The 15903-nt window shown below is 40.1% G+C and overlaps 1 protein-coding gene across 2 annotated transcripts in view; it reads left to right on the top strand.

Annotated features, from left to right (window-relative positions):
• The window catches only part of VCL (vinculin), a 116599-nt gene that overhangs the window by 87059 nt on the left and 13637 nt on the right, over positions 1–15903 (top strand). For both annotated transcript variants that reach the window (XM_021005982.2, XM_021005983.2), the window contains exons 11-14: positions 5049–5239; positions 9606–9805; positions 12152–12280; positions 14197–14346. In XM_021005982.2, the coding sequence (XP_020861641.1) occupies positions 5049–5239; positions 9606–9805; positions 12152–12280; positions 14197–14346 (670 nt within the window). The remainder of the gene's footprint in view (positions 1–5048; positions 5240–9605; positions 9806–12151; positions 12281–14196; positions 14347–15903) is intronic.

The following is a 15903-nucleotide window of genomic DNA, read 5'->3' on the forward strand; positions in this document are numbered from 1 at the left end:
TGTAAAATGAAGGATTGGACTTGATGACCTCGAAGATCCTTGTCACCTCTAAATCTGTGACCCACGATAAAGCACTTTGTAGACCTTGAAGTGATATACAAATGTTAGCCGCTATTATGATTGTCACCACCACTATTTTGTAAATGGCAAAACCAAGTCACAGCAAGATTAAGTAATTGTCCTGGGATCACAGTTAAGTTAGTTGTAGAATGGTACCATAACCCCATGTCTAGAACCCAGGACACCTGATTCCTATACAAATTCTCTTTTATATAAAGTCATTTTTCAACCGACCTTAACAGGCATCAAATAAAATGGGTATTTCCATATTCCTAGTAGAACAGAAAGCATTTTTACATGAAACTGCAAATCTCTATTGTTTTTAGTTTGCTATTCTTTTTAATTCTAATAAATTCAACCTGTAGCTTTCAAAGCTGTTCTATCTGTATTTCTTTCTGCCTTTCCCTTTCTTCTATTCATTAAAAAAAAATACCTCATCAGTCTCCTTTTCCTTGTTTGTTTTCTGTTTTTTTTTCTTTTTGTTATCCTATCCTTATCCTTTCTTCTTTACCTCCCTCCCAGTTGAGGTAATAAAATGAAAAGAAAAGGCCCTTATAAGAAATATGTATAGTTAAGCCAATGGTTTCCCGCATTGACTATGTCCAGTAGGATATGCTATTCTGCCTCTTAAACGCGTGACCAGTTTTATCAAGAGGCTGGTAATATACTTCATAAATAGTCCTCTGGAGTGGTAGTTGGTCTTTGCTTTGAACAGAGTTCTCAAGTCTTTCAAAGTCGTTTGTCTCTGTAACATTGTTTTTGTAGGAATTGTTCACCTAGTTCTCCTCACTTCATTCTACATCAGTTCAGGTTTCTCTGAAAGTATCTTTTTCAACATTTCTTACAACTCAAAAATATTCTATTACATTCATAGGTCATAATTTTTCTAGCCATTGCTTAATAGGTGGGCTTTCCCTTTATTTCCAGTTGTTTGGTGCCACTAAAAAAGCTGACAAAATATTTTTATACAAATGGATATGTTCCTTCTTTCTTTGAGTTCTTTGGTGTAGGCCTAGTAGTGATATAACTGGGTCAAACAAAGGGTATGAACAGTTTAGTATTTTGGGGCCTAGTCGAAATTACTTTTAGAATGGCTGAATGAATTTACAATTCCACCAGTGGTGCATTAGTGTGCCTGTTCTCCTGTAGCCCTTTCAACAATTTTAATTTTCCTTTTTAAAAAATCATCATTGACAATCTGATTGGTGTGTGGTAGACCCTCAGAGTTGCTTTAACTCACATCTTTCTAATTATTCCTAAAATGATTTTGAGTATTGTTTTCATATATTTGTTGAAAGCTTGGATTTCTTCCTTTGAGAACTGCCTGTTCATATCCTTTGACCATTTATGTATTGGGGAATGGCTCTTGTCCTAATACAGTTGAGTTGGTTCCTTATATATTTAGCATACTAGACATTTCTCAGAGAAACTTTCTGCAGAGATATCTTTCCCCTTGTTAACTGTTTTTCCTCTAGTCTTGTTTTGTTTGTATAAAAACTTTTAAATTTTACAGAATCAAAATTGTCTGTGTTTTCTTCTGTGATCTCCTTCCTCTCTGCCTTGTTTGGTCTTCAGCTCTTTCCCTACCCATTGATCCATAAGGTAGTTTGCTTGTTCCTTCAAGCTGTTTATGACGTCACTCTTTACGTCTATGTCGCGTAGCCATTTGGACCTTGGGGCATGATGTGAGCTATCGGTCTGTACCTGATTTCTGCTAGATTGCTCACTGGCTTTCCTGGCAGTTTCTGTTAAATAGTGAGTTCTTGCTCCATAGTTTGGTGTTTTGGGGTTTATTGAACCCTGTGCTACTGTGGTTCACTTATGTGTTTGTGTGTTATTTCCCTTGAGAGTCTTGACCTTTTATTTTTTCTAGATGAATTTTATTATTGACTTTTCTAGCTCCAAAAAACAATCTTTTTGTAGCTTGATAATAAATTTAGGTAGCGTTGCTATTTTTATGCAGCTAGGTGGCATAATAATTCCATTAAGGAGGCAGGACATGGTTCTCTTCACTTGGCAGAGGGGCAAAGGGAGGCAAAGATAGGCAGCTCGGTGGCCTAGGGGAAAGAGCACTGGACTTTGAGGCAGGAGTCCTTGAGTTCAAATTCTGCTGTAGTGGTTGTGTGAGCCTTGCAAGTGACTTAACCTGCCTTGGCCTCTGTTTCCTCATCTATAAAAAGGAGTGATAATAGCCCCTCCCAGGGGCTGTTGTGAGGATCACATGAGATAGCATAGCTAAAGGCTTTGCAAACCTTAAAGAGACATATAAACACTGGTTCTGTTGGCATGGCTTCCCTGTGGGCAACAGTATTTTGCCAGCTATTTAGATCTGCATGTCTGTAAAGAGCATTTTGTAGTTGCATTTGTATAATTCCCGTGTGTCTTGATAGATAGACTCAGAAGTGTTTTAAACATTTTAAACATTTAAACGTTGCAAAAAACCTTTATATTAGTTGTCTCATTTTATACGTAGGGTGTAAAGGTATTAGTGTCAGAGGCAGAATTCAAGCCAAGGTCTTATTGACTCCAGATCTTGCATCTTTGCAGTAGATTATCTCTTTTCTCAGCATCATGCGAAGAATGGAAGTTGTGTGGATGCTTCCATTGGCCAGATGTGAGAAGGGACAGCCTCTCCTTCCTCACCACGCTGTGTCTTTCGTAAGAAATCTCAGATGTTGTTTCTCTGGTGACGTCTCTTGTAATAGCTTCAGCATCTCAGTTTCCTGCCTTAAAGGACCACATCTCCCATGAATCTCTTTATGATTGTCTAGAAAAGAGGTCCTGCTCTTTTTTCTTCCTCACTTTTCTTTAGCATTAAATTAATTTCTCGTACCCTTTTCTGTTAGATTACATCAGATGTCCCTGCTCCTTCCCCATTGAGAAGCTATTTTATTTACCTGAAGTACTCTGAATGTGCAGGGTTGTCTAGTATTGGGGCAGTGGAGGTGAAGTCAGTAGTCGATAAATAGTACACTTGCCATGTGCCAGGAGAAAGACAGTTCCTGCTGTCAAGAAGCTTAGCAATCTGATGGGGAAAGACAATCCACAAAAGAAAGCTAGTAAGATGGGGAAGGTACTGATGAAAGGGCATGGTGGAGAATCAGAGTTGAGCAGCCAGGTGAGAAATGTGGAGATGTTAGAGCTGAGCTCCCACACTAAGTGGAGGTTTTGGCATTCATGGCTCCACTTTTCAGTCAGAGGGTCAGAGGTGGTGAAGAGCCCATCAGTCCCAAGGCTGATGGGATTTTGCAGAAGGCTGAGGTTTTCTCAGTAACAAGCTTCCTGGGCATAGGGAAGAAGTGGGAGAAAGGAGGCTTGGAAAGAGCTGCCTCTGAGCATAGAAGAATGTCATGGCAGAATCAGCTTTGAAAAGACAAGTGGTGCCCTAGTGCTGGACAAAGTGGGTTTGTTTTCAGTTAGTACAATAAAGTGAAAACAAAATCTACTAAACTCTTTACCTACAGCCTTGTTGTCCACTGTGGGATGGGGGAATCTTCCAAACCATCCAAAACATCATGGCCAGCTGAACACCCTGCCATGTACCCAAGTCCTTGGGTATCTGTTTATACCTGGGAGATGGGTGTGCTCTTCTGCTCATCTGTGTGGTTGGCCTCCAGGGTTTTGGCCTTACCTATAGTTGGACACATCAGTGAGGAACCACCAATACAAAGCAGCACCTTTTAGGCAGCTTAACCCAGGTCAGAATTCTATCTACTGTGCCATGTTGCTCCTCTATCCCTGACTTAAAAAAAAAAAAAGTTAATCCATATTAATCCCATCACTTTTAGATCATCAGCTTTGACTAACATAATGCTGTGTACATGTGGTCACATATAGCACAGTGTTTTTTATCCTGACATTCTGGGCTTTTCACCCCCTGGGATCTGATCTACCTTTCCAGCCTTATCTCTCAATATTCATTTACATAATTTTTTACTTCAGACCAACACAAATCATGTGCATTCTCTGTTATGTATCTCTGCTCTCCCCTTCCCCCTTGCCTGAAATGCCCTTCTTACCTTCTCTCCAGTTACAGACATCTTGTTCATTCTTTAAGGCTGAACCCAAGTAACTGATCTCATCAGCCCCCAGAGTTCTCTCCTTCTTCTGTATTCAAGAAACACTTAGTATGTACTATCCTTGTGACACTTCATGATTCTACTTTAGAGTGTTACCTATCCTTTTATGTTTGTATTCTTTGTCTTCTGCTAGATTAGAAGCTCCTTTGAGGGTAAAGACCTGTTTGTATCAACTCTAAGTGCCTAGCATACTTTCTTGCATATAGGGGACATTCATTAAATTTTTGCTGCTGCAGATAAAATTTTAAAGATAATGTTGGTGAGAGTAGGTCATCTTTTTATGATCAGTTATGTGTATTCATTCTCCACTGAAATCTGGAGTTGAGAACATAATCAAATACTTAGGGGCCACCTTGGTGGGTTTCAGAGAGTAAGATAAGTAACTTAGATTTTCTAGCCTTCCAGTGAAGAAATGTATAGAATCCTAAGTCTTAGTGACCTTAACAGGACCTCTAGGCCAGCCCTCTGCTATCATAAGGTTTTTAAGGCATTATGCAGAGAGGACAACTGCTGCAGAAATTGTGTCTTCCTAAGGCTGACTTTTCGTTAGACAGAATGGATTAGATTCTTCAAATGTGATTAGAAATTAAGTTATTTGGAATGAAGTTAAGTCATTAGTAATGAATCCTCAGCAATAGTTATCTGCTTCTGACTGTATTATGAATATTCTTTTATTCCTATATTGTCGCAGTTCTTTAAGTAATGGTCTGAGGTTGCGTGTAAACAGCTTACCCTGGGCTATATGATGCCTACGATGGTAAGAATGAATTTAATTTGTCTGTCTTCTTGGGAACTCCCTTTCTTTTGGGGGGCAATAATGTGTGTATTTTTTTTAACTGTGGTCAGTAGTGGTTCATTGTCTTAATTTAGCTGGAGTTTATGACTGAGCAGCTGCTGTTTTATCTTCAGGGGAAAAGGAGACTCTCCCGAGGCTCGGGCTTTGGCTAAGCAAATCGCCACAGCCCTGCAGAACCTGCAGACCAAAACCAACAGGGCCGTGGCCAATAGCAGACCTGCCAAAGCAGCTGTCCATCTGGAGGGCAAGATTGAACAAGCTCAGAGGTGGATTGACAACCCCACAGTGGACGATAGGGGCGTAGGTAAGGTGTTTTCCTAGATTTTGTTTTCACTCTATTGTACTAAATGAAAATGAGCCCACCTTGGCCAGCATTCTGGTACCATTTGTCTTTCCAAAGCTTTTGGAAAGCCTCTGGTCATTGTCATTAGTCTTAACCTCCTCTTGCTCCAGTAGAACTGAGAGGGTAACAAGATAAATGACTTGGCTGCCATATGGGTCATCCAGTACTGCTCAGCTCCAGATGACCATTTTGGCTTTTGGATCCCCAGTTCTGAGCATTTGCTTTTTACCTCTTTACTACTTAACTCCCCCATTCCTTTGCAAAGCATCCACTTAGGTATAATTTTGGTAAATGAAGAGCAGGCTTTTGTTCTTCCAGGAAGTATCCTGAAGTGAGAAGTTAAAAGGACCTGTTAAGTATCCACCTAAAAAACAATAATTATACTGCCAAAATAGAAAGCAAAATTGTCATAAATTCCTAAAAGTTAAAAAAAAATTATTCTGAGTGTAGTATTGTCAGAAATTCCTAAAGTTTTAAAAAATTATTCTGAGTGTAGTAAACACTAGCAAAGGTATTCACTTTTATGTATAGGAATAGACACTGCCATATGTTGGTATTCTGTAGAGTTTTTAAAAGCATATGTTAGCTTTAAAAAGATAGTAATGAAAACATCCTTGTTTGCCTCCATAGTCCCAGCTGAACTCTTTATTTTCTATGTATTTCCCCCACATATTGCTTTTATTTACATACTTGGTGTTTACATTTTTGTTCTCATGCTGCTTTTTTTCCATTATCACTTCCTATAAGTGACAACATTTTTAATTGTTTATTTAGTATTTTATTTTTCCCCAGTTGCATGTAAAAACAATTTTCAACATTTGTTTTTAAAACTGTGAGTTCCAAATTCTCTCCCTTTCTCCTTCCTCCCCTCTCCCCAAGTGATATTACTTCTATGGAGGAATAAATCGAGAGGACTGTCGAGGAGAACAATGGGGAAAAAGACGAAAGGGGTCCCTGACTCCACATCTAAGATCATCATATAATGTAATAATTATCAAAACTATCTGGTGCAGGATTAAAAAAAATAGCAAAATGGATCAGAGGAACAAAATAAATAATCCAAAAGTAGAATCAGAAGCATGAAATGGACCAGTATCTGATAAATCCAAGATTGCAAAACCAGAAAGAAGTGCTGTAACTTGTAGCAGCTTTTTATACCTGGGGAAAGTGTATTCCTTATGTAGAGGGAGAGCATGACCTTCCTGAAGCTCACCTCCGTGTGGCCCCTTGGAAGAGGAAGCCATGATGTGATGGCTATTTAACTGATTATGCTTGGTAATTGAGCGCTAAGCTCTATTGTTTTCTGTTGCTGAAGGCCTGGAAGTTCTGTCATCACCTTTCTGGTTCGGCCATCCTGGGGTAAGCCCTGTGGGCTGCAGCGTAGTTTACTGCTCTTGGATGTGTTGCTTTTCAAAAAACCAACCAACAAACAAGAACTGTTGAGAAAATGGGCCAAGAGTATGGCAAAAAAAATAGCCACAACTCATGCTGGCTATCATATCTACAAATGGATAAATGATATAAATATTTTTTTAAATCATTAAAAAGGGGCAGCTAGGTGGTGCAGTGAATAGAGCACCGGTCCTGAAGTCAGGAGTACCTGAGTTCAAATCCAGCCTCAGACCAAACACTTGGCACTTACAAGCTGTGTGACCCTGGGCAAGTCACTTAACCCCAGTTGCCTAAAAAAAAAATCATTGAAAAGAAAAAAATGGAATGATAGCTTTCTTGAAGGTGTGGAGAGGACAGAATTTCTTTCCTATTCAGCAAGTAGAAAAAAAAATAATTAGTAGCAGAAGATTTTATTATATAAAAATAAAGTGTTTTTGCACAATTGCATAGCCAGAATAAAATGGAAAGAAAGATTGGGGAAAAATTAGCCATAAATATTTTTCATAAAAATCTGAAATTTTTAAAAATCCATAAGGAATTATCATACAAGTATAAGAGCAAGACCATTATGCAGTAGATATAAGTGATTAAAGGATATGAATCAGGTAGTGTTTTAGAAAAATAAATATGAATTATCAATAGCTGCCTGAAAAATTGTTCAAACTTTTGCAGAGAAACATAAAGTCTGAGAAATTGCCTTACATCCTTTAAATTGGTAAAGATAGTTAATAAAAATTCATTGTTATTGCAAGCGTAGCACAATAGGTATACTATCATACATTTGGAGATGCTATGAATTCGTGAATCATTTTATGAAGTAATATGGAAGTATCCAATGAGATCTATGAAACTGTTTGAACTCTTGGACTCAATGATCCCATTAGTAGGCTCTTTACAGAAATATCTATCACAGCATTAATCATACTATCTAAAAACTTGGAAATATCTCATGTATCCAGTAATTGGGGAATGGCTGAACAAATAGCATATGAATGTATTACAATATTATCATGTCACAAAATTACAAATATCAAGAAGACCAAGTATTTAGAATCTAGATAATGAATGAACAAAGCAAAGGAGAGCAGAGGTTAGAAGAAGCAGGAATGGGAGACTAGCAGAAGTAGCCCTGGAGTCACAGTAGCCTTAAGGAGTAACCAAGGAAAATTTTTTCAAGGTGCCGTAAGTGAGATTATAGTAATATCCTGAAGGGACTAGAGGAAGAAATGGATTAGCCCTCTCTCCCCTAAAAAATAAATAAATTAAAAAAAAAAAAAAGAACAAAGAGCCAGATTTAGGTAGAGAATTTTAGGACAAAATAGTGATAAAGCTGTTAAAAGTAGAAGATTTTTAAGTAAAGGACAGAAGGAACAGAGAAGCAATCCTAGAAATAATGCAGTTGGTAGAATGTGGAGGAAAGGAAAGGATCTGGGCAAAGACAGGGAGAGTAAATCTAGGGTTACTGAATTTCCTCAAAGCAGAAGAAAAGAAGCTTATCATTTTATTAAGTTTAATTCAACCCACACATATGAAACAACTGCTGTGTTTAGGTCATTTGGCAAGTTACTACAGATGCAAAGGCCCCTGCTGTCAAAGAGCTGACCCTCCCCTGAGAGATACCCATGACCATGTGTCCATATAAGTAAATACAAAGTGATTTGAGGTGGGAGAAGGTGGTGCTCAGGCAAAGGATTATAGAAGAGGTGGCAATGTGAATGGAGAAGCAGAGATGATAAAAGAGTGCATTCCACACATGGAAGATGACTTATGTAAATTTATTGTAAGTGTGGGATTGGATATTGAACAGAGGGAAAACTTGTTCACATTTCCTAGAAGGAAGAATGTGTAAAAAGGAGGAGTGAAATCAGGCTGGAAAGGTGGGTGGGGAGGGCCTTAAATCTCAGTCTGAGGAGCTTGAGTCTTACCTTAGAAACACAATGGGGAATCACTGAAAGAAGGCATTTGAGCAGGAGAATAATAAGGTAACACCTAGGCCTTAGGAATATTACTTTGGCAGCTCTTTGAAGGCTAGACTGGAGAGAGCAGGCTAGCCACAGGAAGAGTAAATAGAATATTATTTAAATAATCCACATAAGCTATGAAGGCCTGAGTTAGGATGGAGTTTTTTGAGTGGAGAGAAAGAAACACATGCAGGAGATATTGTGGAGGTAGGAACTGTAGGCCTGGATAAGAGAGTATTGAATGTAGGGGTGAGAGATAGGGAGGAGTAAGGATGACTAACAGAAATGTGGGTAACCAAGAGGGTGGCGGTTTCCTCAATAGAACCGTGGAGGATGGAAGAGAGAAGGTTTGTGAGGGGGAAGATAATTCCATCCTGGTCACACTGGGTTTGAGATGCTGACATACATCCAGTTGGAGCTGTCCCGCAAGTAGTTGGCAGGGTGAGGTTAGAATGCAGTAGAGGGATTTTGGTTGATTATATAGATTTGGACGTTGTTTTCGTAGAGATGATAATTGAATCCACAGTTGCTGGTGAGATCACTAAGGGAGAGAATGGAAAGAGAGGAGAGAATGGGTGGCAGAGAGCCTTGGGGAATGCCTTAGAGGACCCGGAATGGCACCTCTAAGAAGCTCACATTGTGACATGAAGTCCAACTCTGCTGAGTGGCATCAATGCTCCTACCTTTTGGAGATGTAGCTCTGGCGTAGGATAGTAACGAAAAAACATTTTATTGGACTTTCTTGCTACAGCTACACTTGAACTCCCCACTGGTTTTTTTGGGGGGGGTGCTGCGGCAAGGCAATCAGGGTTAAGTAACTTGCCTAGGGTCACACAGCTAGTAAGTGTCAAGTGTCTGTGGCTGGATTTAAACTCAGGTCTTCCTGACTCCAGGGCCGGTGCTCTGTCCACTGTGCTATTTATCTGCCCTGAACTTTTTCTTGAAGAAAAGTTTATGTTTCTTTTTTGATGCAGGTCAGGCTGCAATCCGTGGACTTGTGGCAGAAGGGCATCGTCTTGCCAATGTTATGATGGGGCCTTATCGCCAAGATCTTCTTGCAAAATGTGACCGAGTGGACCAGCTAACAGCCCAGCTGGCAGACCTGGCTGCAAGAGGGGAAGGAGAGAGTCCACAGGCCAGGGCTCTTGCTTCCCAGCTACAGGATTCCTTAAAGGTAAAACTTAGAATTAATACATTCTGACATAATTATTTAAAGGAATAGGCATCGTATTATGTGTAGCATTTGATTGTGTATAGTTTACAGTATTTGATGTAAAAAGACCATGGCCAAGGAGAAAAAGAAATCTGTGGCTAACAGAAAATTCTTGTCTCTGGCAAGAAATTCGGAAAATTCCATTACAAAATTAATATAAGACGATAGTGGATTATGTACTATAATTGTATGAAATGATAGGATCAGTCAGTGAATAAGCAATTATTAAGCCCCTACTCTGTGCAGTCACTCTCCTAGGCACTGGGGGTACTAAAACAAAAACAACATGGATCCTAGCTTCAAGGAGCTTATGTTTTATTGAAGAAAACATCATATAAGTAAATACAAAATATTTCAAATCTGGCCTCAGACCAAACACTTCACACTTACTAGCTGTGTGACCCTGGGCAAGTCACTTAACCCCAATTGCCTTAAAAAAAAATACAAAATATATATAAGGAAAATCCAAAGTAATTTTGGGGTGTGTGTGTGAATGGAAGCCTTAGCAGCTGGGAGGATCAGCAAAAGCCTCCTGTAGGAAGTGAGGCCTGAGCTGAGCTTTGAAGGGAAGGAGGGATTCTTTGAGGCAGAGATGAGCAGGGAGTGCCTTCCATGAGGAGACATACCTTGGGCAAAGGTAAGAAGATGGGAAATGGCATGTCATGTGAGGAATAGCAAGACGACCAGCTTAACTGTACTGAAGAGTGAGTAAAGGCAAGTGATAGATAGATATTATACATACATTACACACACACATACATGCATGCATACATACATACATACATACATACATACATACATACATACATACATACATACATACATACATATCTGGAAATGTGGGCTGGAGCAAGATTGAGAAGAGCTTCACATGCCAGAGAGTGGAATTTGTCTTTGATCCTAGAAGCAATGGGGAGCTATTGGAGCTCTTTGAGCAGGACAGTAACATAGTCAGACCTTTGCTTTAGGAATATCACTTTGGCAGCTCAATAAAGGATGGGTTGAACAAAGGAGAAACTTGAAGCATGGAGACACACTGAACTAGGGTGGTGGTTGTGTGAGTGGAGAGAAGGTTGACAGAGGTTAGTGATATGGATATGGAGCCAACAAGACCTGGCAAGAGGTGCGGGTGGCGTGAGGATGAGGAATTGAGATGACTCCAAGGTTGCAGAGCTGGGGGATTGATTGAAAGAATGGAGGTGCCCCAGACATGAACAGGAGGTTGGGAAGAAGGGGAAGTTTGGGGTTGGGGGTTACTCTAAGTTCTCTTTTGCACATGTAGAAGCTTTAGATATTTGTGAGACGTATAGTTCTAAATTTCTGATAGGCAGTTGGTGATGTGGAAATGGAGCTCTGCAGAGAGACTTGGGCTGGATATAGAGATCTAGGAGTCATCTTCATAGAGTTAAGGGTTAGCTCCTGTGGGAGATCACTGATAGAGACTGTAGAGAGAGGAGAGAAGAGGATCCAGGACAGAGCCTTGGGAGTACCCCCATCATTGGAAAGGGCGGCCATTAATGATGACCTAGCAAAGGAGACTGAGAAGAAGCAGCCAGGCTGGTGAGAGGAGACCCAGGAGAGAGCAGTGCCTCAACATTTGAATGAGGAGAGAGTATTTTGGAGGGTTGTCAGCAGTGTCAGATGTTATAGGAAAGTGAAGAAGCTTGTGGATGTTTTAAAGGCTATTGAATTTGGCAAAATCATTGGTAACTTTGGAGAAAACAGAGTTGAGAGATGACTCAGAATCCAAATTACAGGGGGTTAAGGAATCTTTTGCTTACTTCTGAGAATCCAAGTCTGTATTATGCTCAAAGATGGTAAATATAGAAATGTATGTTTCTGTAACTAGTTTCTACTAAGATAAAGAAAATCTAACATAAAATGTTTCCTTTAATAATAGCAACACCAAATATAACATTAGGAAAAGAACCCATTAAACATCTTTCACTATTTCTGTAGTCATTAGCAAACCTTATTCTGTAACTGGAGCTATTCCCCGAGATTGGATCTCAACCCTTTAACCTTCAAGGATATGGCAAGAAGAAAAGCAAAGGGGTCTTTTAAGCTGACCTACGATGTCATGAGAATATATGGTTTCACCTGATATGTCTTATGTATTTCCTTTATTAGACTGTAAGCTTCTAGAGGTTGGGAACCATGTTTTTTAAGAATGCTTTGTAGTTCCTTGTGTGTAGCTAGGTGCTCAATAAATTGTTGAATAAATGGTACAGGAATCTTGATTTGACAGACATGCTTACAGTTGGATAATCCTGGGGGCATTTTCATTTGGAAAAAAATATTTTTAAGGATCTGAAAACAAAGATGCAAGAGGCCATGACTCAGGAAGTGTCAGATGTTTTTAGTGATACCACAACACCCATCAAGCTGTTGGCAGTGGCGGCCACTGCACCCCCTGATGCGCCAAACAGGGATGAGGTAGGTATATCTATGGCTTTCTCTGTCCTTCTTGTTAGGTGCTAGTTTTGATATAGAGCCATCCCTTGAGGGAATGAAGAACTGATGGGAAATGGTGTTTTTCAGGAGAGGTGGAGATCATCTTAATTTCATCTAGCACTTTATAATAAGTGCATTGGGGTTAAAAGGCACATTTAAGGGCATTAGTGGGCAAGCAAAAGTGGAAATTGGGACTAAGGTGTGGAAAGAGGCAGGGGCTGTTTGCATGTGCTTGTCTTGGAGGAGTTATGTGGCAATACTAGTTTTGTTTGGTTTTGCTATTTATATTTTATTTTACCCACCTGCTTTAGCCATGATTTCCTTTTCTGCCCTAAATGACTGGGAAAGTCACTTTAGGGTCTTCTAAAATCCAGGAAGGACCTGTCAATAATAGCAGTGCTGCTATTGCTGCTGCTGCTGCTGTCCTGTACTTGTGTGACACTTTGTCACTGTCTTGTATGACCTTGGGCACATCTCAAGGATCAAATGAAGAGATTGGACTGCATGCTTTTTAAGGGCTTTAAGCTCCTCTAATATTGTGTGATTCTACAAAAAAATCAAGGCAAAACTAGGTCATAGTCTAAGTTTATCTGTGGAAGAAGTACAAGGCACTATAGTAAGAATGGAGCTGGATAGTTGGCCTACAGGCCTTCTGCGGCTGGGACTGGGGCTGTTTATGCTTTAGGTTCTTACCCCGAACATGTACGTGTGTGTGTGTGTGTGTGTGTGAGAGAGAGAGAGAGAGAGAGAGACAGACAGACAGACAGACAGACAGAGAGAGAGAGAGAGAGACAGAGAGATTGAGAGCGCTAGTTGTATACCTAGTGTCATGGCAGATTGAGGAGACAAAAGCATAGAATTCCTGGCATTGAAGCATTTTATGTACCTGCTCTGATGAAGAGTAGTTCATACATTTTCATATATAGAGGTGTATTAGTAGAGCTCAAATCAGCTAGTAAACATATCCTGGATTTTTTAAGCCACAGGTCTGATCATTTCCTTCATACAGAAAACAAGGTTAATGATTATAGTTTCCTTCTCCATTTTCTCATTCCATCCCCACTTGATCTTTGTTACAGTCCTGTGAAGCTGCTAGTACACCAATGAGGAAAACGGAGCTCAGGGAGGAGAAAGGAAGTTACCCAGAGTCTGTAGCTAATAAAGAAATAGGCTGAGGCTTGGACCCATTTCTTAGGACTGATCAGAATTCTCTGTGTTACTGCCTCTCAGAAGAATGAAGAGCTTTTGCTGTTTCATTTGGTGAAACAACTTGTCTTTCACAGGCTGTGGAGCCTTGCAGCCTTGCCGGTCTGGCTCTGCCAGACACAAGTTAACTTAGATGTTTGTTGTAATCTCATTTAACAGCTCGGCATTTGCATGCAGTAAAAGCTCGTAAGCCTCACTGATGTTTCAGGCATATGCATGTACACACCCTGTGGTGAACTATGTTAGTCAGATTTCTTATACATTATTATGGAGATTATTTGTGGCAGTGTTTTGTGTTTTGAAGACCCAAAACTCCATGGACCATCCAAAACATGGAGGAGTTTTTATTTTTAACATATTACATCGTGAATTTAACATTTAGAGCTGTAGATTTATCTGTCTTCTCCAGATTAGATTATAGACTTCTTGAGAGTCTGGGGACTGTGTCTTCTTCACATTAAGTTCCTTGTAATGCAAGGTAGAGCCCTGTGTCCTCTGTAGGTAGGGGTCTCTGTGTGTGTGTGTGTGTGTGTGTGTGTGTGTGTGTATGACCAAACTTGTCAGGGCTGAAGGAATGAGTGCTAACTCAGCCTTATTCACCTAGGTTTAGGGTAGTTCTCCCAGACTTTACATTGGGAATAACTCCTCATAGGCCTAAAGAGATAAAAGTTCAGAATGTCTTTTCTCTCCAGGTGTTTGATGAGAGAGCGGCTAACTTTGAAAACCACTCTGGAAGGCTTGGGGCTACCGCAGAGAAGGCAGCTGCTGTAGGGACAGCTAATAAATCAACTGTGGAGGGTATTCAGGCTTCGGTGAAGACAGCGAGGGAACTCACGCCCCAGGTTTGACTTGATTTGTTTCTCATTTGAAAATGAGGACAAACTGAGGAATCTTTTGAATCCTCAGTGTCCTCGTTTCCCCCTTCTTCTCCTGTAAACCTGTTAAGTTGGTGTTCTAAAAATTAATCTCGGTTTCATGCCATCACTTGCCGTTTTCATATTATTTTACTGTTCATCCAATAGGTTATTTGGGAGAATTAGGGAAGACGAAAGTCAGGCAAGAGTTAAAGTCCTAAATATGTCTGAACCATCAGTTAACGTGATTTAGTGTCTCAGGTCAAGGAGATATTTTATATTTTCTAAGGTTTGGGCTTTTTTCTGTTTTACCAAATTTAAGTCACTTCAACAAAATGTTCCTTAAATACCTCTGGCATGCAGGTTATTATCCTTTCTTTCAGAGAGTTTATAGTTCAGTGAGAGATAAGGCATAAATAACTCCAATCATCAGCAAGCATTTATTACAAAATATTACCTAAAAAGTCCCTTGAATGCAGTGTTGACTGGGAGGCTGTGGGAGGTACATGGAGATGGGGTTTAAAACACAGATAAGCATTCAGTCAGCCAGGGGAACAGCACTGACATTCTGATGTAGAGAACAATGTAAAGCAATCCTTGGAGTAGGAAAAAGGGCCATTGGTGTCACCTTGGAGTACATGGCAAATAATACCAGATGGAAGGGTTTGATGTTCTGTCTGTAAGCAGAGTTAAGTCTTGATATTGGCAGCGAGAAAACACGATTAGTTCTGTGCTGATAAGATCAGTTCAGCAGCATGAAGGATGGATCAGAGAGGGTGGAGAGTAGAAACTGTCAGGAAGTGTCTGCAGTAATATAGGCAGGTAGTAGTGAGATGCTGGCCTAGGATAATGTCAGTAGCAGAGGAGAAAAAGGGAAGATTGAAGGGCTATTCGTTATAGAGGTGGGGTCCTCGGAATGGGTGGGAGAAAGATCCAAGGGTAAGAGCAGTGTTTCAGCCATGGAGCCTGACTGACTGCTCATGCCACAGACAGAAACAAGGCATAGCAGGCTGAGAGGAAAGGTCGTAGACAAAATCCTTCACACTCCAAACTGGAGTCTTGAGTATTTGTTTGAGAGTGAGTAGAGGGGATCAACCCCTCCCCCCCACTGCTTGTAAGTGGTTGTCTTAACCTTTTAATAGGGTTAATCCCCCTTCCCCTGGCACAGAACTGCCACCTTGCACTTACGCCTAGCTTTTTAGATCATTTGGAAAGGAGAAATTTATCTCCATGTTTAAGAGGGGAACTTCCCTATGATATAGGTAATTTCTTGATGCAGTAGCTAATTATAAAATTGAAAATTGAAAGTTACATCTTGTTAGAAGTTCACTTCATAAATCAGCTCCCAGTGACTTCTTTCTGTGAATAGTGCCTTTCATAAAAGCCATGATTGAGGGCAACAAGACTTCCTACTGGAGTTCAGTAGAGATCAGGTTTCTCCTTTTTTCCTTTTCTTTTCAAGGGGCTTGTGTTGTGTGATTGACCAGAGCCTACCCCAAGAATAATGGTATATTTGCTGTTGGCATTCTTCATTATGAAAGAGAG

The sequence above is a fragment of the Phascolarctos cinereus genome, unplaced genomic scaffold (assembly GCF_003287225.1).
Source record: "Phascolarctos cinereus isolate Bilbo 61053 unplaced genomic scaffold, phaCin_HiC Scaffold_3;HRSCAF=262, whole genome shotgun sequence".
In the NCBI taxonomy this organism is placed as follows: Eukaryota; Metazoa; Chordata; class Mammalia; order Diprotodontia; family Phascolarctidae; genus Phascolarctos; species Phascolarctos cinereus.